The sequence below is a fragment of the Babylonia areolata genome, chromosome 30 (genome assembly GCF_041734735.1).
Source record: "Babylonia areolata isolate BAREFJ2019XMU chromosome 30, ASM4173473v1, whole genome shotgun sequence".
Classification (NCBI taxonomy): domain Eukaryota; kingdom Metazoa; phylum Mollusca; class Gastropoda; order Neogastropoda; family Buccinidae; genus Babylonia; species Babylonia areolata.
The window spans coordinates 11444970-11467036 of NC_134905.1; the positions used below are offsets into that span (position 1 = coordinate 11444970).

At 42.3% G+C, this 22067-nt stretch overlaps 1 protein-coding gene across 1 annotated transcript in view; it reads left to right on the forward strand.

Moving 5' to 3' along the window:
* Positions 1–4157, forward strand: part of LOC143275247 (trafficking protein particle complex subunit 14-like) — an 83579-nt gene extending 79422 nt beyond the window's left edge. Inside the window, exon 10 of the mRNA XM_076579221.1 lies at positions 4024–4157. Within this exon, the coding sequence (XP_076435336.1) occupies positions 4024–4036 (13 nt within the window). The 3' untranslated portion in view covers positions 4037–4157. The remainder of the gene's footprint in view (positions 1–4023) is intronic.
* The last annotated feature ends 17910 nt before the right edge of the window (positions 4158–22067 follow it).

The window sequence follows — 22067 nt, forward strand, 5'->3', positions numbered from 1 at the left end:
GACGTGGATTACGGGATCTTTAATGTGAGTATTTGATCTTCTGCTTGTGTATACACATGAAGGGGGTTCTGACACAAGCAGGTCTGCGCATATATGTTGACCTGGGAGATGGGAAAAATCTCCACCCTTTACCCACTAGGCGCCGTTACCAAGATTCAAACCCGGGACCCTCAGATTGAAAGTCCAACGCTTTAACCACTCAGCTATTGTGCCCGTTGTGTCAGGTTCAAAGTTAAGAACAACCTTGACCTTTAAGTGTATGTACCACACGAAGGCCTTCTCCAAAAAAAAGTTGGAGAAAAAAGAAGAAGAAAAAACAACTTATCCATGAAATATCAGCATTCCATATCAGAAGGAAAGAAGCTGGAATTGTAAAATGTTTTTCAAAGGATTGTTCCTTGACATACAAAATGAAGCTTGTGAACTTTTCCCCCCTTACTCAAGTTACTGTCTGTTGTGAAGCAGATGACACCATACGAGACAGGCATTGTTTTTTTGGCCATTCATTTTTATGCTGATCTGTCTGTCTAAAGTCTGCGTAAGACTTTATCATGATGATTTTGCTGTTCTGTGCTTTCATGATAACGTTCCCATTAACATTCACAATAAATGGAAGTGATGGCCTAGAGGAAATAGTCAGTTATGAAATAGTCAGTCAGTAACACTCCATGTGGAGTGATGGCCTAGAGGTAACATGTTTGCCTTGGAAGCGAGAGAATCTGAGCACGTTGGTTCGAATCACGGCTCAGCTGCCGATATTTTCTCCCCCTCCACTAGACCTTGAGTGGTGGTCTGGACGCTAGTCATTCGGATGAGACAATAAACCAAGGTCCCGTGTGCCGCATGCACTTAGTGCACATATAAGAACCCATGGCAACAAAAGGGTTGTTCCTGGCAAAATTCTGTAGAAAAATTCACTTGGATAAGAAAAATAAATAAAACTGCACGCAGGAAAAAATACAAAAAAAATGGGTGGTGCTGTAGTGTAGTGACGTGCTCTCCCTGGGGAGAGCAGCCCGAATTTCACACAGAGAAATCTGTTGTGATAAAAAGAAATACAAATACAAATAAATGAACACAGTCACACTGAGGAGTATAAAAGCATGCTTCAGTTTTAGCACTCTTCATCATAATTGATGTTCACCATTGTACTGAATTAAAACCAAATTACATATAGCGCTGAAATTAAAAGTTACTTTGATCATGTTTCACATGCAGGGCAGGATTAAAGAGCAACATCTGAGTTGGGGATAAATTGGGGATAAACTTATGTGAGAATAGAAAAATCAAAAGACTGAACTTAAAGCCAGCAAGAAAAATACAGTTCTTTTCTTTATGAGGTCTGTTATTTACTTTCTTGCTATATTTTTTCTCTCTGGCTTTATGGTTTTTTAAGATGATTGAAAAAGAATCTGCAATAGAGTTGTTGACTGCTGAGAATTCTGGATAAGATTCTGCAGGAGATTAGTTTTATTTTATTGTGTTTGATGAGTCATTGTAATGCAATGTTTGACAGTCATCAATTTTCAAAACAAAACAAAACAAACAAAAAAAGTTACATGAGTTAAATTCAGGTGAAAAGATCAGCAAAACATAAAACATTTACAGCCTTAAGAAGATAAAGATGATGATGGTATCAGGGCACAGTCTGGTCTGTCATAAGATAAAGATGATAATGGTACCAGGGCAAAGTCTGGTCTGTCATAAGATAAAGATGATGATTGTATCAGGGCACAGTCTGGTCTGTAAGAAGATAAAGATGATGATGGTATCAGGGCACAGTCTGGTCTGTAAGAAGATAAAAATGATAATGGTATCAGGGCACAGGCTGGTCTGTCATAAGATAAAGATGATGATGGTATCAGGGCACAGTCTGGTCTGTAAGAAGATAAAGATGATGATGGTATCAGGGCACAGTCTGGTCTGTCATAAGATAAAGATGATGATGGTATCAGGGCACAGTCTGGTCTGTCATAAGATAAAGACGATGATGGTATCAGGGCACAGTCTGGTCTGTCATAAGATAAAGATGATGGTGGTATCAGGGCACAGTCTGGTCTGTAAGGAGATAAAGATGATGATGGTATCAGGGCACAGTCTGGTCTGTAAGAAGATAAAGATGATGATGGTATCAGGGCACAGTCTGGTCTGTAAGAAGATAAAGATGATAATGGTATCAGGGCACAGTCTGGTCTGTAAGAAGATAAAGATGATGGATGATGGTTGTATCAGGGCACAGTCTGGTCTGTCATAAGATAAAGATGATGATGGTATCAGGGCACAGTCTGGTCTGTCATAAGATAAAGATGATGATGGTATCAGGGCACAGTCTGGTCTGTCATAAGATAAAGATGATGATGGTATCAGGGCACAGTCTGGTCTGTAAGAAAATAGAGATGATAATGGTATCAGGGCACAGTCTGGTCTGTAAGAAGATAAAGATGATGATGGTATCAGGGCACAGTCTGGTCTGTCATAAGATAAAGATGATGATGGTATCAGGGCACAGTCTGGTCTGTCATAAGATAAAGATGATTATGGTATCAGGGCACAGGCTGGTCTGTCATAAGATAAAGATGATGATGGTATCAGGGCACAGTCTGGTCTGTCATAAGATAAAGATGATGATGGTATCAGAGCACAGTCTGGTCTGTAAGAAGATAAAGATGATGGTGGTATCAGGGCACAGTCTGGTCTGTCATAAGATAAAGATGATGATGGTATCAGGGCACAGTCCGGTCTGTAAGAAGATAAAGATGATGATGGTATCAGGGCACAGTCTGGTCTGTCATAAGATAAGGATGATGATGGTATCAGGGCACAGTCTGGTCTGTCATAAGATAAGGATGATGATGGTATCAGGGCACAGTCTGGTCTGTCATAAGATAAAGATGATGATGGTATCAGGGCACAGTCTGGTCTGTAAGAAGATAAAGATGATGGTGGTACCAGGGCACAGTCTGGTCTGTAAGAAGATAAAGATGATGATGGTATCAGGGCACAGTCTGGTCTGTAAGGAGATAAAGATGATAATAGTATCAGGGCACAGTCTGGTCTGTAAGGAGATAAAGATGATGGTGGTATCAGGGCACAGTCTGGTCTGTAAGAAGATAAAGATGATGATGGTATCAGGGCACAGTCTGGTCTGTAAGAAGATAAAGATGATGGATGATGATGGTATCAGGGCACAGGCTGGTCTGTAAGAAGATAAAGATGATGATGGTATCAGGGCACAGTCTGGTCTGTAAGAAGATAAAAATGATGATGGTATCAGGGCACAGTCTGGTCTGTCATAAGATAAGGATGATGATGGTATCAGGGCACAGTCTGGTCTGTAAGGAGATAAAGATGATGATGGTATCAGGGCACAGTCTGGTCTATAAGAAGATAAAGATGATAATGGTATCAGGGCACAGTCTGGTCTGTAAGAAGATAAAGATGATGATGGTATTAGGGCACCGTCTGGTCTGTCATAAGATAAAGATGATAATGGTATCAGGGCACAGGCTGGTCTGTAAGAAGATAAAGATGATGATGGTATCAGGGCACAGTCTGGTCTGTAAGAAGATAAAGACAATGATAGTATCAGGGCACAGTCTGGTCTGTCATAAGATAAAGATGATGATGGTATCAGGGCACAGTCTGGTCTGTAAGAAGATAAAGATGATAATGGTATCAGGGCACAGTCTGGTCTGTCATAAGAATTATGATTACTGTTGGTTTTACCATCATCGTTATTGTTATCATTTATATTTTTTATTATTTTGTTTCCATTTTGTTCAGTTAATTTATTGATTTGTCTCATGTAACATGGACATAGTGTTTATCAGCTGAACAGAGAGATGTTGGCTGAATATTTTCCCATTACTGTCAACACATCTAGGTAGACATGCATAATGATGAGTTATTATCACTACTGATGTATGCTACTGTTTCCACTGATTTAAGATTGTTATCAGTTCAGCTGCTTTTATATAAATATTCACACTTATTACCATGCCCCATGTATTAACTTTTGATCAGTTTGGGGAGCTGATGAAACTAAACCTGCGCTGGGCACTACCCGACTCCCAGAGCACACTGAAGCAGGATTCTGTAGGAACCCCTGTGTCCAGCGACACCATCTCAACACTGTCTGCCGATGATCAGCTCCTGGCATCCACCGAGCTTTGGAGAGACCGTAGCGGCAGCACCTGTTCTTTGCAGACACCAACATCTCATTCAGCTGAGGAACGTCGGAAGACCTTTGCCACCAAGTCCTATTCCTTTGGTGATTTGGGTCCCACTCTTTCGGCAGATTCTGATGATGCATGCAGAATGCGGTAATTTTTTTTTTTTTTTTTTCTGCTTGTTGTTCTCAGGTAATTGTGTGAGCTGTTGTTGTGTTTGCTTTCAAATCATTAGAGTGTACATTGTTTTGACTTATTTTACATTCAGGATTTGGGGTTAAGTACGTACCATTGTTATTTTGAATTTGTTAGAAAGCAACACATACAGAAGCAGATTTATTTTCCACCATCATAAAACGTGGCTTGTTAAATTTGAAATCACTTTACAATCAATTTGGAAAATGAGTGAAGCAAAGAGAGAGAGAGAGAAACACTGAACAAGATACAAGTACTATTTCTGGGTTTATTTCACTGTTCCTCATATTTGCATGTTTGCTTGCTGATGGGCAGTACAAGCAGTAATGTTTGAATTATGTACCTTTGTCTTATCAAGTACGAGAGCACTTATTGTATGCAGTATTTACACCTGGTTTAATGGTGTCTGAATATCACAAAAATTGATACACATGTTTGAAACCCTTGAGTTTAATTTGTACATACAATAAAACAAAGGGAAGACAGGGTTGGGTTGGAAGGGGCGTGGGGGTGGCCAAGGTAGATACAATCAGTGCAGTTCCAAGTTTTCTTGTTATTAGTGAATGCAGCCATCTTTTCCTTAAATCTCTGAATGAATTATTTTAGAAAATCTCCAGTAGACCACAAGAGACCATGCATGAGATTTGGTTATTATTTTTGTTGGTCTTTCATTCCATCATGATGTGTTTCTCTCTCTCTCTCTCTCTCTCTCTCTCTGAACTCTCTCTTGATTGATTCAAAATGAATCAAGATTACCCAAAAAAGCTTTTAATATGTTGTGTGATTTGGATGTAAGGGGCAAGATTAATTGGGTAACAAAAGTGAGAGTTAAACTATGAAATAGGTATGGGATTTGTTTGGCTTAACCAAGGGGTGGGGGATATCTCAGGATTTATTTGTAGTCTCCGCACCAGACTAATTGATTGTAGATGGCAAGAATGGAATGCTCATGTGCAAGAAAGTGATAGATTTCATGTGTATTATCAGATCAGCTCTTTACATTGTGTCCCAGTGTATTTATCCATGAATTTGGCAAAACCTTTTTAAATATGTCATGACAAGATTTAGGTTTGGGCTTTCAGATATTGCAATTCATCATTTTCGATACACACAGCATAGTGATCATGATCTTACTTGTCCATTGTTCACAAATGCAGAAGAAAACGAATTACATTTCTTGTTTTGTTGTCCAAAGTTATGTGAACTAAAGTATAATTTCATACCCCAGAAATATTACTCTCAGCCGTCTATGTTTAAACTAGTTTTGCTTATGACATCACATCGTGAAGAAGAAGTCAGACAGTTTGCAACTTATCTATACAAAGCATTCAAAATCCGGTCATTTAGTTGTTCCTGATTATAAATCTAGGTATTGTTTTGTTTTATTGTATCATATACTGTATGTCATAATGTTTTCGAAATAAGTTTACACACCACCCCTTCATAAAGGGCTAAGGCCTTTTTTTTTTAATAAACCATCCGAATCCGAAACCGAATCTGAACTCTCTCTCAGATCTTCTGGTGCACAAGTAATGTGGGTTATTCTGTTCTGTCTGTTGAACTGTTTTCATCTGTCCACATTGCATCTCTTGTTTTTGAGAATATGATTAATTCAGTTTGTTTGCCAGTGGTCATGAAAGGGGAAGTTAATTCAAATAATTCAAAAGATATTGTTGGCAAAATGAAACAAAGTCAAATCATAGTAAAATGTGCTGGAGATTTGTATGGCAAAAGGAACTTGAACATGAATTTATCAAGTCATTGGAGAGTGGGGATATACAATGTAGAACCCAGATTGCCACAAATAACTTGACTGGGAATGCAGATGGTGCTTTTGGAATATTTGTGCAGTGTTTTTCTTCTTTTGCGTTCATGGGCTGCACCTCCTACATTCACTCGTATGTACACGAGTGGGCTTTTATGTGTATGACCGTTTTTACCCCGCCATGTAGGCAGCCATACTCCATTTTCGGGGATGTGCATACTGGGTATGTTCTTGTTTCCATAACCCACTGAACACTGACATGGATTACAGGATCTTTAACATGTGTATTTGATATTCTGCTTATGTATACACACTAAGGGGGTTCAGGTAATAGCTGGTCTGCACATATGTTGACCTGGGAGATCAGAAAAATCTCCACCCTTTACCCACCAGGCGCCGTTAACGAGATTCGAACCAGGGACCCTCAGATTGAAAGTCCAACGCTTTAACCATTCGGCTGTTGCGCTTGTTGTGCAGTGTTCAAAAGATTCCAGTAAGTGTATGTTCAGTTTCAGTTTCTTAGTGACAGAGAGAAAAAGTTGGAATGGTTTGATGATGAATGAGTCAAAGTTAGAATGGACACCAGGAGAAAACTAAATCACATTAGAGCCACTGGGGAAAAGAAGATTGGATAATACATGTCAAATCAAGAAAGCAAAAGAAACATTTTTTAAAGATTAAAAGACAGCCCTTTAGATGACAAAAAAGCTGAAACTCTAGGAAGAGAAATTGAGAATTCATCAGTATGGATTATGGAAATAAAGAATGGATTATAAATAACATTATTACAGAAGACTGCTTCAATCATGTCAAAGAAGTCTTTCCAAATGATAATGAACTATGCAACAAGGATAATGATAATGATCCAAATCAAATGTATTAGAAAAAACAGACCATGACTTTAAAAAAGGCTTGTTAAAAAAGGTGGTTGTAATGTACAGTTGTTTCTGACAGATTTCTTTGATTTAAATATCTAACAAAGGAATTCAATTATCATTCCAGTATATAAAAAGTTGATCCTTATAACGCTGATGATTATAGAGGAGTACCATATCAAAATGATACACAACAAAAAACAATATCAAATACAAGATCACACCTGATTAAAAAACGGTCACTTAATTTATGCCTGATGTTCATGTGTTGTTTTATACTTTTCATCTAGTCTGATTATGCATATGTGTGTAATTCAGTATCTTCATTGATATTTGTATAGTGCCAATCCTCAGTCAGAAACAAAACTCAAAGGGCTTTATAGAGTCATTTGCACAAAAGGCTGCTTCCCTGGGTGGAGCCAACTGTTAGCTGTAGGTGCATGCCCATCATTCATTTCCTGTGTCATTCATGTATATTTTAAGTGAAATTCTCTTCCACAACTTTGTTGTTTCAAAAATATTTAAAACCTATATCTTAGACTCACTTGTGTAAACAATGTGAGTCTGTGTAATAATCTGGTGTTCGGTTCTCTGTGTGTGTGTCTGTGAATCCATGGAAAACTTTAACACTGTCATTTACTCTGGAAAACTTTAACACTGTCATTTTCTCTGGAAATACTTAGTCATTTGATACCAAATTTCGCATAAAAATAGCTGATGATCAGTTCTTTCTACTCATTCTAATTATAATGACGTTGCACTTCTGGGATGGGCATAAAAAACATTTAAATATTTTCACAAAAAATTACTGTTACATTTTTATTTTTTATTCACAAAACTAAGCAGTTTTATGTGAAATACTCACACGCTGATAAGTAGCTGTTGTTTTTTTGTTTTTTGTTTTGGTTTTTTTGGCTGAAATTTGAACTCTTGCACAGTATGGAAGTTATATTGACACACACATCTCACAAATCACCTTCAAATGGGAGGTCAGTCTTATTGATAGCTTTCTGGGGAAAAAATTCCAATAAAACATCTCACTCATTTAAAACATTACATTTTGAAATACGGCTCTGGGCATAGAAAGGCTTTTCTGTTTTTGACTCAGTCTGAAGGTCTTACATTATCTACGTTCACCCAAGCAGTCTTTTTCAGAAAATACAAGATCATACACAATTCCATAGATACTGTGGGCACATGTGATTGTTCGTGGAACCTTATTGTTTTCACTTGTTTGCAGATAAAAGAAATGAAATATAAGCCATATACAGAACACACATAATGATGCTAACTACACTGTTGAGCGCGAGTGAAGATCAGTAGGTCAGTTATAAAATGTCTGCTGCAGCATTAAAGATATAGAGGTCATTGTAGCCAGCTGACTGCTCGGCTACATGTACATTGCACAAAGTACTTATGCTTTTTCTACTTTATGTGCTTGCATCTATTTGATAATTTTAAATATTTTTTTTAATATATCTAAAGGTGAAAGAGTTAATAACAGTTTGATCTTTTTTCTGTTTCTACCTGCCACTCTGTCTCTATCTTTTTTTTCTTCTTTTTTCTCTCATTCTCACTCTTTCTCTCTGTCTCTTCTTTGTGTCAGTGTGGTTGTGTGTGTTTTCTTTTCCTTTTCTTTTTTCTTTCAATTATTAGAAAAATGCTCACATGGGTCAAATGACTTATGGAGAATCGTTGTCTGTTTTTTAGAAGTGAAATACATTGGATTTCAATGAATGACAAGACACAACAGTAAAATGGGAAGTAAGATTGCGTGATCAACTGTTGATACAACCATTTGAGCAATACTGGATTTTTCTTTCCTTTTTGCCCTTATTTATTCATATGTGGTTTTACTGTCTGTTGTTTCAGATTCAAGAGCATCAAACGATCTACAGCGGTGTTGCCCCCCAAACCTCCACCTCCACGAAATCTTAGCCAGCCAGAGAAAGATCTGACCAACCGAAACAACTTCCTAAAAAAATCCTTCAAGATCTACATCCCATCTGACTGTTGAACAGAAACAATATTTTGGGGGAGAAAAAACTTAGACATTACTGGCTGTTGAAAGATCACAGAATGAAACAATCATTTTTTTGAGAGAATCATTTGAGGCATAATTCATCATCAGTTGTTGAGAGACCTCAAAGAAATTTGTAAAAACCAACCAGACAACAACAGAAAAGGAAGAAGGTTTTCCTGCACTTTAAAAGAACTGTCCTGGATAAAAAAAAATCAAATAAAAGAGAGACTAGAAGACAACACAAAACAAACACACATACAAAACTGTGTGTAATCTTGCACCAAAAAATCCCACAAAAACAGTCATCAGTAACTTGTCAGTTGGTTAAAACAATGTTTGACATGAGTTCAGTATTTTATATTATCTATATACCATATCAAAGAGCCGAGTGGTTTTGCTCTGTGGGCCTTGTTTGTGGTTGACGCAGTTTTAAGACACCCCCAAGCCTGAACATACTTCGCAGCCAATCAGTGAGATATGTTGCCTTCAGTTGTTACTCATTCTGTGGCCAGCGGTTTGTGAGCATGGAATGGGGCGTCAGACCGGTTTGTGAGCATGGAATGGGGCGTCAGGCTGGTTTGTGAGCATGGAATGGGGCGTCAGACCGGTTTGTGAGCATGGAATGGGGCGTCAGACCGGTTTGTGAGCATGGAATGGGGCGTCAGGCTGGTTTGTGAGCATGGAATGGGGTGTCAGACTGGTTTGTGAGCATGGAATGGGGCGTCAGACCGGTTTGTGAGCATGGAATGGGGCGTCAGACCGGTTTGTGAGCATGGAATGGGGCGTCAGACCGGTTTGTGAGCATGAAATGGGGCGTCAGGCTGGTTTGTGAGCATGGAATGGGGCGTCAGACTGGTTTGTGAGCATGGAATGGGGCGTCAGACTGGTTTGTGAGCATGGAATGGGGCATCAGGCTGGTTTGTGAGCATGGAATGGGGCGTCAGGCTGGTTTGTGAGCATGGAATGGGGCGTCAGGCTGGTTTGTGAGCATGGAATGGGGCGTCAGGCTGGTTTGTGAGCATGGAATGGGGCGTCAGACTGGTTTGTGAGCATGGAATGGGGCGTCAGGCTGGTTTGTGAGCATGGAATGGGGCGTCAGACTGGTTTGTGAGCATGGAATGGGGCGTCAGGCTGGTTTGTGAGCATGGAATGGGGCGTCAGGCTGGTTTGTGAGCATGGAATGGGTGTCAGACTGGTTTGTGAGCATGGAATGGGGCGTCAGACTGGTTTGTGAGCATGGAATGGGGTGTCAGGCTGGTTTGTGAGCATGGAATGGGGCGTCAGGCTGGTTGCATGGAATGGGGCGTCAGGCTGGTTTGTGAGCATGGAATGGGGTGTCAGGCTGGTTTGTGAGCATGGAATGGGGCGTCAGGCTGGTTGCATGGAATGGGGCGTCAGGCTGGTTTGTGAGCATGGAATGGGGTGTCAGGCTGGTTGCATGGAATGGGGCGTCAGGCTGGTTTGTGAGCATGACTCTCCTGTATTCAGTACTGTTCATCCTGGCCCAGTACCACTCAGCACAGAGTAGTGCACTGTTGTACAGGACAGCTTTTTACAATGTATACAGTGTAGTTACAACACAGAATGGTACACTGCAGTATAGTACAGCTTGCGACAGTGTGTACAAAGAAGTTACAGCACAGAATAGCACAATACAGTACATTACAGCTTGCTACAGTGTATACAGTATAGTTACAGCACAGAATAGCATATTACAATATAGTACAGTACAGCTTGTTTGTATACATTGTAGTTACAGCACAGAATAGCACACTACAGTACATAACAGCTTGCTACAGTGTATACAGTATAGTGACAGCACAGGATAGCACATGACAGTATGTGCAACTTGTTACAGTGTATACATTGTAGTTGCTACAGTACAATAGCATAATACAGTACATTACAACCTGTTACAATGTAATCGGTGTAGTTACAGCTGAGTAGCACACTACAGTACATTACAGCTGCTTTGTATGTTGTACAGCATAGCACACTACAGTACAGTGCAATTGCTACAGTGTATACAATGTAGCTACAACACAGAATCGCACAGTACAGTACAGTACAGTACAGTACAGTACAGTTTGTTACAATATTTTCAATGTTCTAACAGCACACTTCAATACAGTACAGCGTGCTACCATGTATACAGTGTAGTCACAGCATATAATAGCACAGTACAGTATTGTACAGTTTGTTGCAGTGTGTATAATGTATTGTCTTACTCTTTTTGTCACAACAGATTTCTCTGTGTGCAATTTGGGTTTTTCTCCTCGGGGAGAGCACGTTGCTACACTGAGAGTGCCACCGGTTTTTTTGTTGTTGTTGCTGCCCCATCATCTGCACCGTTTCAGAGGCATTACTCCCACACTGCTCATTCCGAGTCCCCCATATACAGCTGCACCTGGGTTCGCCTGACTCAGTCCCAGTACCGGCAGTCCACAGGGAGCCATTGATGTTAGGTCGCCAGGAGGCCACACACCAGAGGAGACCATACACTGCTGCTGAGTCACTTCGGTGGTGTTTGGAAATGCCTGTTCTGATTTAACGTACTTAGGACACTGCCTACTAAGCCCTCTACTGATGACAATAATGGCTTAGTCGCGGAGCCAGACTGCATGTCTCCCCCAAAGTGGAGACCGCCACCACATCCTTCCAACAGCAATCCCCCATGAATCTGCTGACACTGACAAGACTCTTCCCAAACGTTGAAGTGGAGGGGTATTGAAACTGAGGTCACCATGAGAGCAGGGCGTGAAAGGCCTCATGATTCTAGACTTTTCTTTATATTGAGGATGATGGAAGAGGAGCAGGATGATGATGACGATGATGCTATGGAGGTCCATTTAGGTTGACATGACAAGGCTGTACTTTACACTTCCTGTCATAATATTCTGGCGTCAACCAGGCCTTACAGATAGACACTTGCAGTGTTGGTCAGGAAATTAGAGCAACACACCTTAAGACACATCTGTTAAGTGGATGATACTCAACTGTGTGGTCCCAGTCTTCCCATTTAAGCCCATAGCACACTCAGCTCTGTCTGGGTTGGAGCCGGCCACAGGCCGAAAAACCCACCTCTGCTGGGATTCGAACCCACGTCCTCCCAGCTGTCAGTCCACAACGCTGGCTGGTTCTGCCTGCAATTTTATTTGTTTTCCCATTGAAGTGGGGTTTTGTACATAATTTTTCCAGGGACAACTCTTTTGTTACTGTGGGTTCTTTTACGTGCGCTAGATGCATGCTGGATATGGGACTTCGGTTTATCATCTCATCCAAATGACTAGTGTCCAGACCATCACTCAAGGTCTAGTGGAGGGGGGAGAAAATACTGGCGACTGTGGGATTCGAACCAGTGCGCTCAGATTATCTTGGTTCCTAGGCGGACACGTTACCACTAGGTCAACACTAGTTACAGCGCAGAAAAGAACACTACAGTACAGCTTACGACAGTGTGTACAATGTAGTCACAACACTAGTTACAGCGCAGAAAAGAACACTACAGCTTACGACAGTGTGTACAATGTAGTCACAACACTAGTTACAGCGCAGAAAAGAACACTACAGTACAGCTTACGACAGTGTGTACAATGTAGTCACAACACTAGTTACAGCGCAGAAAAGAACACTACAGTACAGCTTACAACAGTGTGTACAATGTAGTCACAACACTAGTTACAGCGCAGAAAAGAACACTACAGTACAGCTTACGACAGTGTATACAATGTAGTCACAACACAGAATAGCACGATACAGTACAGTACAACTTGCTACAGTATATACATTGTGCTACAGCACAGAATAGCACAATACAGTACAGTACAGCCTCTTATAGTGTGATGATCGTCTTTTGGATTCAAAGATGACCATGGCTTCAAAAATCAGATGGAAGAAAGGTGGCTGTGGGTCCGGAGGTGACTGATGAGGCCAATCCAGGCCGTGAAGGCTCGCCCACAAGTGAGTGGGTGCTGTAGTGGCAGTGGATGCTGCTTGGGCCTTGCTTACAGCACACTTTTGTTGCACCTCATTGATGCGCCTGGCTTCATCTGCACAGGCTCCTCTGGAGATCTTGCTGCACCAAGCTGGACGGTCCAGAGTAAGTGTCTCCCACGTGTTGATGTCGATGCCCAGGTCTTTGAAGGATGCTTTGAGGCAGCCTTTATAGCGTTTCTTCTGTCCTCCAACTGAGCGCTTGCCCTGACACAGTTCTTCGTACAGCAGCTCCTTAGGCAGTCGACCGTCTGGCATTCTGACCATATGTCCAGCCAACCTGGCTTGGGCTTTCTGCAGGAGTGTGTAGACACTGCAGAGGCCAGCTGGTTCCAGGACTTCCGTGTCAAGGACTTTGTCTTGCTACCAGATGTGGAGGAGTCTGCAGAGACAGCTCAGGTGGAAGCGATTAAGCTTTTGGCGTGTCTGCTGTAGGCAGTCCAGGTCTGGTTGGCGTAAAGGAGGGTGGTAAGGAAAACTGCACAGTGACGTTCAGCTTGGTGGTAGCGCTGAGTCCTCTTCGCTCCCAGACATTCTCATGGAGTCTCCCAAAGGTGGAGCTGGCTTTAGCGATCCGGTTGTTGACCTCAGTGTCTATGTTAAAGCGAGAGAGTGTGATGCCCAGGTAGGTGATGTTGTCAACTGCCTAGAGGTTCTACCCCTTCACTGTGATGTGCGGTTCCTGCTCCTGGTGTGACTTTCCTGGGGCAGGCTGGTACATAACTTCGATCTTTTTGGTGCTGATGATGAGACTGAAGTTGTTGCAGGCTTGTGAGAAGCAGTCCATTTCACACTGAATCTTCTGCTTTGTGCTGGTGTTGAGTGCACAGTCATCAGCAAACAAGAAGTCTCGGATGACAGTCTCTCACCTTTTAACAGACTATAGGTGCCTGAGGTTGAACAATTCCCCGTCATCCTGCACCTGATGTGGATTCCTTCTGACCTGGATTCCGTCTTTGCAGTCATTGAAGGCATCTGTTAGCATGGCAGAGAATGCCATACTGAACAGTTGGGGCGAGAACGCAGCCTTGTTTGACACCATTTGTCACTGGAAAGGCCTGGGACTCGTCTCCATCATCCTGAACTTTCACTATCATGCCATCACAATTGTGATGAACTTGCTGGGGCAGCCAAACTTCTCCATGATCTTCCACAAGCCTTCTCTGCTGACAATATTGAAAGCCTTGGTCAGATCGTCAAAGGTCATGAAAAGGTCGCAGTGTTGCTCCTGGCAGTTTTCCTGGAGTTTGTGTGCAGCTGCACTGGCTTTCTGGGAGGAGACGTTGCTCAAGGTGCTGGAGAAGGCGGTTGAGCAGGACACGGGCCATAATCTTCCAAGCAGTAGACAAGAGGGAGATGTTGCAGTGGTTGTCGCAAGACTGGTGGTTGCCTTTCCTCTTGTAGATGTGTACTATAGTGGCATCTTTCAGCTGTTGCAGGATCTGTCCCTCATTCCAAATGGACTGAAAGAGTTCAGTCAGCTTTTGCATCATGGCAGGGTCTTCTGCTTTGTAAACCTCAGCAGGGATTGCATTGGATCCTGGTGCTTTGCCACAGGAGAGTTGCTTCACTGCCTTCTTGACTTCATCTTCTGTGGGGAGGGTCAGGGTCAAGGTCCTCGTTGATCTCTACCTGGAGCAGGCGAGCAGTGTTGTTAAAGTGCTCAGCCCACCGCTGAAAAATCTGCTTCTTCTCTGTCAGCAGTTGCATCACATCTGCGTTTAGGAGGGGTGAGAAGCCAGAGGACTGGTGTCCGTATACAACCTTAAGCACATCGTAAAAGTGCTTTGTGTGGTGGCTGTCTGTGTAGACCTGGATTTCATCTGCCTTCTTGCTGAACCAGCTGTCCTGCATTTCGCGAAATTTCTTCTGCACCTTTCTTTTTTGCGTTAGCAAGGGCATCTTCCTTGGCTTGTGACGTGGGGTCGTTCTGATGCGCTCTTAATAGCTGATTTTTCTCTGTTATCAATGCCTCTATTTCTTCATCATTCTTATCAAACCAGTCTTGGTCTCTTCGGGTTGCTGGTCCAAGATGTTCAAGGGCAGTAGTGTAGACAGCGTCTCTGAAGGCCACCCACTGTTCCTCAACACTGGTCCCGTCTTCCTGTGGTGTGTCTGGCAGTCTGCCTTCAAGGTTGTCAGTGATTTCTTCTGCAACCTTGCTGCTTTTCAGTTTGGAGACATTCAGCTTCTTCATTGCAGTCTTCTGACCTTGGAGTCTTCTTATGGGCAGAATGTGAAGCCTGAACTTGAACACAACGAGGCGGTGGTTGGTCCAGCAGTCGGCACCACACATGGTTCTTGTCACTCTGACGTCCAGCCTGTCCCCCTTCCTGGTGATGACGTTGTCTATAAGATACCAGTGCCTCGAGCGATGGTGCATCCATGACGTCTTCTTATGGATGGGTAGGTGGAACAGGGTGTTGGTGATGACAAGGCCATGTGTGGCACACATCTTGAGGGGAAGGCGGTTGCTGTTACACTTGCCAGTGCTGTGTCTTCCAATGATCCCTTCCCAGGTTTGGTAGTCTGTCCCTACTCTGGCATTGCAGTCCCCGAGAACAATGAGCTTCTCTGATTGTGGGACTGCTGAAATGAGAGTGTTGAGTTCTTCATAGAACTTGTCTTTAATGTCATCTAGGTTGGTCATGGTGGAGCGTAGGCACTAATCAGCGTTGCACTCTTCTTTGAAATTGGGAGCTGAAGTGTCATCAGACGGTCGTTGATACCCTCAGGAAGCTTGGTGAGTCTACAGGCCAGGTGAGATTTGATGGCAAATCCCACGCCTGCTTCTCATCGTTCAGCACTGCTGCGACCACTCCAGAAGGACATGTAACCACAACCACGTTCTGTAAGCTGGCCCTTGTCTGCTTGGCACATTTCGATAAGAGCTGCTATGTCCACATTGTAGTGAGCTAGCTCTTTGGCAGCCAGTGCAGTTCTTCTTTCTGGTCTGTCTACCTTGATGTTATCCAGCAGAGTTCTCACGTTCCATGCGCCAAAGTATACAGTGTATACTCTATGGAATAGTACAATACAGTACAGTACGGTTTGCTATAGTGTGTACAGTGTAGTAGCACAGCATGGCATTGCATGGTTTGTTACTGAATGGCATTGTACAAGCAAGGCAGGTGATAATAGCAGAAAATATGTCATGGCAGAGTGCATCACAGATGTGCACTGGCATCGTTATTGTTGTTAAAATCACATAATAATAGTTTACACCATGTGAAATTGCTCCTATTTGTTGACTGGCTTGATAAAATATATGTGAAAATTTTGTTGTTATTGTTATTGTCTATATTCCTAAACTATGCTGACCTGTTCGAAGGATACAGGAAATTGATATTTTTCAACATTTTCTTAACAGTACTGATGTGTCAGAATATTGGAAATTCCTTATTTTTGTTGTCCATATTTCCAAACTGTGATGATCTAAATACTCTTTCATTTGTTGACTGAATTTCAAACTGCTTGTGAACTTTTGTGGTTCTTCTTCTCCTATTTGTTGATCACCACATCCAAGAGCCTAGCTGTTTCCGGTGTTTGAATTATTGCATCTTGTGTGGACCAGACGTTTGGTGTATAGGTTGTATTTCATCCAGTATTGCTTACATTTCTTAACTGATTGTGGACCTGTGTGAAGTTCAATTTTTTAGTTTTGGGTATTTTGGATGGAACTGGTGCCAATCAGTTAATTGTGAAACTCTCTTCCCCTTTGTCCTCTTTTCTTTTGTATGATGTCTTCCTCATTGTGTTTCCTGGTCCATCCATCCATTCTGCCCTTTGTATGATGTCTTCCTCATTGTGTTTCCTGGTCCATCCATCCATTCATTCTGTCCTTTGTATCATGTCTTCCTCATTGTGTTTCCTGGTCCATCCATCCATTCTGCCCTTTGTATCATGTCTTCCTCATTGTGTTTCCTGGTCCATCCATCCATTCTGCCCTTTGTATCATGTCTTCCTCATTGTGTTTCCTGGTCCATCCATCCATTCTGCCCTTTGTATCATATCTTCCTCATTGTGTTTCCTGGTCCATCCATCCATTCTGCCCTTTGTATCATGTCTTCCTCATTGTGTTTCCTGGTCCATCCATCCATTCATTCTGCCCTTTGTATCATGTCTTCCTCATTGTGTTTCCTGGTCCGTCCATCCATTCTGCCCTTTGTATCATGTCTTCCTCATTGTGTTTCCTGGTCCATCCATCCAATCTGCCCTTTGTATCATGTCTTCCTCATTGTGTTTCCTGGTCCATCCATCCATTCTGCCCTTTGTATCATGTCTTCCTCATTGTGTTTCCTGGTCCATCCATCCATTCTGCCCTTTGTATGATGTCTTCCTCATTGTGTTTCCTGGTCCATCCATCCAATCTGCCCTTTGTATGATGTCTTCCTCATTGTGTTTCCTGGTCCATCCATCCATTCTGCCCTTTGTATCATGTCTTCCTCATTGTATTTCCTGGTCCATCCATCCATTCATTCTGCCCTTTGTATCATGTCTTCCTCATTGTGTTTCCTGGTCCATCCATCCATTCATTCTGCCCTTTGTATCATGTCTTCCTCATTGTGTTTCCTGGTCCATCCATCCATTCATTCTGTCCTTTGTATCATGTCTTCCTCATTGTGTTTCCTGGTCCATCCATCCATTCTACCCTTTGTATGATGTCTTCCTCATTGTGTTTCCTGGTCCATCCATCCATTCTACCCTTTGTATGATGTCTTCCTCATTGTGTTTCCTGGTCCATCCATCCATTCTGCCCTTTGTATCATGTCTTCCTCATTGTGTTTCCTGGTCCATCCATCCATTCATTCTGTCCTTTGTATCATGTCTTCCTCATTGTGTTTCCTGGTCCATCCATCCATTCTGCCCTTTGTATCATGTCTTCCTCATTGTGTTTCCTGGTCCGTCCATCCATTCTGCCCTTTGTATCATGTCTTCCTCATTGTGTTTCCTGGTCCATCCATCCATTCTGCCCTTTGTATCATGTCTTCCTCATTGTGTTTCCTGGTCCATCCATCCATTCTGCCCTTTGTATCATGTCTTCCTCATTGTGTTTCCTGGTCCATCCATCCAATCTGCCCTTTGTATGATGTCTTCCTCATTGTGTTTCCTGGTCCATCCATCCATTCTGCCCTTTGTATCATGTCTTCCTCATTGTGTTTCCTGGTCCATCCATCCATTCTGCCCTTTGTATCATGTCTTCCTCATTGTGTTTCCTGGTCCATCCATCCATTCATTCTGCCCTTTGTATCATGTCTTCCTCATTGTGTTTCCTGGTCCATCCATCCATTCATTCTGCCCTTTGTATCATGTCTTCCTCATTGTGTTTCCTGGTCCATCCATCCATTCATTCTGTCCTTTGTATCATGTCTTCCTCATTGTGTTTCCTGGTCCATCCATCCATTCTACCCTTTGTATGATGTCTTTCTCATTGTGTTTCCTGGTCCATCCATCCATTCTGCCCTTTGTATCATGTCTTCCTCATTGTGTTTCCTGGTCCATCCATCCATTCATTCTGTCCTTTGTATCATGTCTTCCTCATTGTGTTTCCTGGTCCATCCATCCATTCTACCCTTTGTATGATGTCTTCCTCATTGTGTTTCCTGGTCCATCCATCCATTCTGCCCTTTGTATCATGTCTTACTCATTGTGTTTCCTGGTCCATCCATCCATTCTGCCCTTTGTATCATGTCTTACTCATTGTGTTTCCTGGTCCATCCATCCATTCTGCCCTTTGTATCATGTCTTCCTCATTGTGTTTCCTGGTCCATCCATCCATCCATTCTGCCCTTTGTATGATGTCTTACTCATTGTGTTTCCTGGTCCATCCATTCATTCTGCCCTTTGTATGATGTCTTACTCATTGTGTTTCCTGGTCCATCCATCCATTCATTCTGCCCTTTGTATCATGTCTTCCTCATTGTGTTTCCTGGTCCATCCATTCATTCTGCCCTTTGTATCATGTCTTACTCATTGTGTTTCCTGGTCCATCCATCCATTCTGCCCTTTGTATCATGTCTTACTCATTGTGTTTCCTGGTCCATCCATTCATTCTGCCCTTTGTATGATGTCTTACTCATTGTGTTTCCTGGTCAATCCATCCATTCATTCTGCCCTTTGTATCATGTCTTACTCATTGTGTTTCCTGGTCCATCCATCCATTCTGCCCTTTGTATGATGTCTTACTCATTGTGTTTCCTGGTCCATCCATTCATTCTACCCTTTGTATGATGTCTTACTCATTGTGTTTCCTGGTCCATCCATCCATTCTGCCCTTTGTATGATGTCTTACTCATTGTGTTTCCTGGTCCATCCATTCATTCTGCCCTTTGTATGATGTCTTACTCATTGTGTTTCCTGGTCCATCCATCCATTCATTCTGCCCTTTGTATCATGTCTTCCTCATTGTGTTTCCTGGTCCATCCATCCATTCTGCCCTTTGTATCATGTCTTCCTCATTGTGTTTCCTGGTCCATCCATTCATTCTGCCCTTTGTATCATGTCTTCCTCATTGTGTTTCCTGGTCCATCCATCCATCCATTCTGCCCTTTGTATCATGTCTTCCTCATTGTGTTTCCTGGTCCATCCATCCATTCTGCCCTTTGTATCATGTCTTCCTCATTGTGTTTCCTGGTCCATCCATTCATTCTGCCCTTTGTATCATGTCTTCCTCATTGTGTTTCCTGGTCCATCCATTCATTCTGCCCTTTGTATCATGTCTTCCTCATTGTGTTTCCTGGTCCATCCATCCATTCTGCCCTTTGTATCATGTCTTCCTCATTGTGTTTCCTGGTCCATCCATTCATTCTGCCCTTTGTATCATGTCTTCCTCATTGTGTTTCCTGGTCCATCCATCCATTCTGCCCTTTGTATCATGTCTTCCTCATTGTGTTTCCTGGTCCATCCATTCATTCTGCCTTTTGCCCCAGTACTCAGCAGGCATGGGATTCCCAGTTTATCAAAATGGTGTTTTGACATTTCATCAAAGAAGAAACAACAAGGAAAAGGGCACAGCTCTTGAAGCTTCTTAGTGACTGCTGACAAAAAAAGAGTGCAGTTTGAGCGTTTTTTAACACTTTTTTACTTTTTCTCGGTTTTGTTTGAGATTCAGGTAGAAAGTTGTGTTCACTATTTGTATAGAATCAAACAAACTGTTTCAAGATGTATATGTCATGCTCAGTAGCGGTAATTTGCTCATTACCAGTAACACACAAGTGGCTTGCACATTACTGGTAATGATTAAGCGATCAGCATTGCACATTATTGGTAGTCATCACATAGTGTGCAAGAGATAATTAAAGTAGTCAGCTTAGGCTTTCAGTCTCCTCATTCTTTTGGCATGGAGAGTTTGAATCGGCAAGAGATCTTAGTTCACTGTCTTACACATAATATGATCCTTCACCACAAAGAGAAAAGAAAAGAAGTGAAGTGTGCTGACTACATTTCTACTACAGTTGCCAGGAGTGAATGCTGGGCTAAAAATGTATAGACTACCAAATGTTTGGATTATGATTTATGACTGTATGTGTACGAGGGATGTTCATTAAAGACTTCCCCTGACCCACATCCCATGGACTGAGAGGAATGAAACTTAGCACAGTTATTTATCTTTCTCTACATAGGTACCACCAAGGGTGATACACTTCTCCAATTGCTTTAGGCAGCTGTGAAGACCTTGCCTGTAGCCACAACTTGAACTTGGAAATATGCATGTCATTGTCTGGGAAGTGCTTGCCCTTCAAAAATGACATGGTTGGAAAGAGGTGGAAGTCAGATGGTGTGAGTTTGGGAGATGAAGGGGGGTAGGGAAGGATTTCATAGCTGCAGCATCGTGATTCCATCTGGGCAACATGTGAGTTGTGAACTGGGGCATTGTCTTGCAGGAGGCAGACACCTTTGGTCAGCATGCCACACCTCTCGGTTTTGATGGGCCTCCTGCAATTTTTGCAGCAATGAAGTGTAGTATGTCCCAATTATTGTGGTATCCTTTGCCAGGAAATCTATCATCACTACTCCACACTGGTCCCAAAAGACCGTGAGCATGACCTTACCCGCCAAGGGTTTACACATACCTTCTTCGGAGGTAGTGAGTCAAAATGCTTTCATTGCATCGTCTGGGCTTTCGTCCCTGGTTCATAGTGATGGACCCATGTTTCGTCCTGCGTAATTAGTCTGTTGAAGAAGTTCTCCTGGTTTTCTTGGCACATGGTGTGAGCAACCAGGGAATCCATCATACAGACAGCTTCAGTGTGTGCAAATGGTCATGGATGATTTTGATCTTGACATCTTGGGCTAGTTGTTGAACAGTATCAGTATCAGTAGCTCAGAGAGGCGTCACTGCGTTCGGACAAATCCATATATGCTACACCATATTTGCCAAGCAGATGCCTGACAAGCAGCGTAACCCAATGCGCTTAGTCAGGCCTTGAGAAAAAAATGATAATAATAACAATAACTGAAAATAAATAATGTATGTATCGTGCACACACGTGCGCACAGGAATGCGCATGCACACGCACGCACACACTCATCATCTAATCACACACCCACTCACACACACACGCATGCTGAGTGCATATAATGCACATACATAGATGTGCGCACACACACACTCACACACACAATGATTCTTACTAATCAGTGATATGTTCCTCAGTTTGGAGTTTGTTCAATGGATGTGATTTTTTGGTAAAGAGGAGACCAATCCAGTTGTTGATTCGTGAATGGATTGATGCATTAATTGACATTGTGTTTGTTTTTGTTGTTGTTTTTTCCCCAATGGCTGTGTGAATACTTTCTTTGAAAACTTAAAAAATTTAGATATGCCAGTTGAATCAAGATTTGTTTGTTGTTGGGTTTTTTTGTACCTTCAAAAATATTGAAGGTGCATCATACTGAGATATGTGTAAAGGTGTGTGAAACAAACACATGGGTGCCTGCGCGTGTGTGTGCACACACGTGCACACACATACATTCTCACATGCATGCACGCACACACACATCCACACGTACGGATGTACTCTTCTCTTCAAGTATGATTTTTTTTC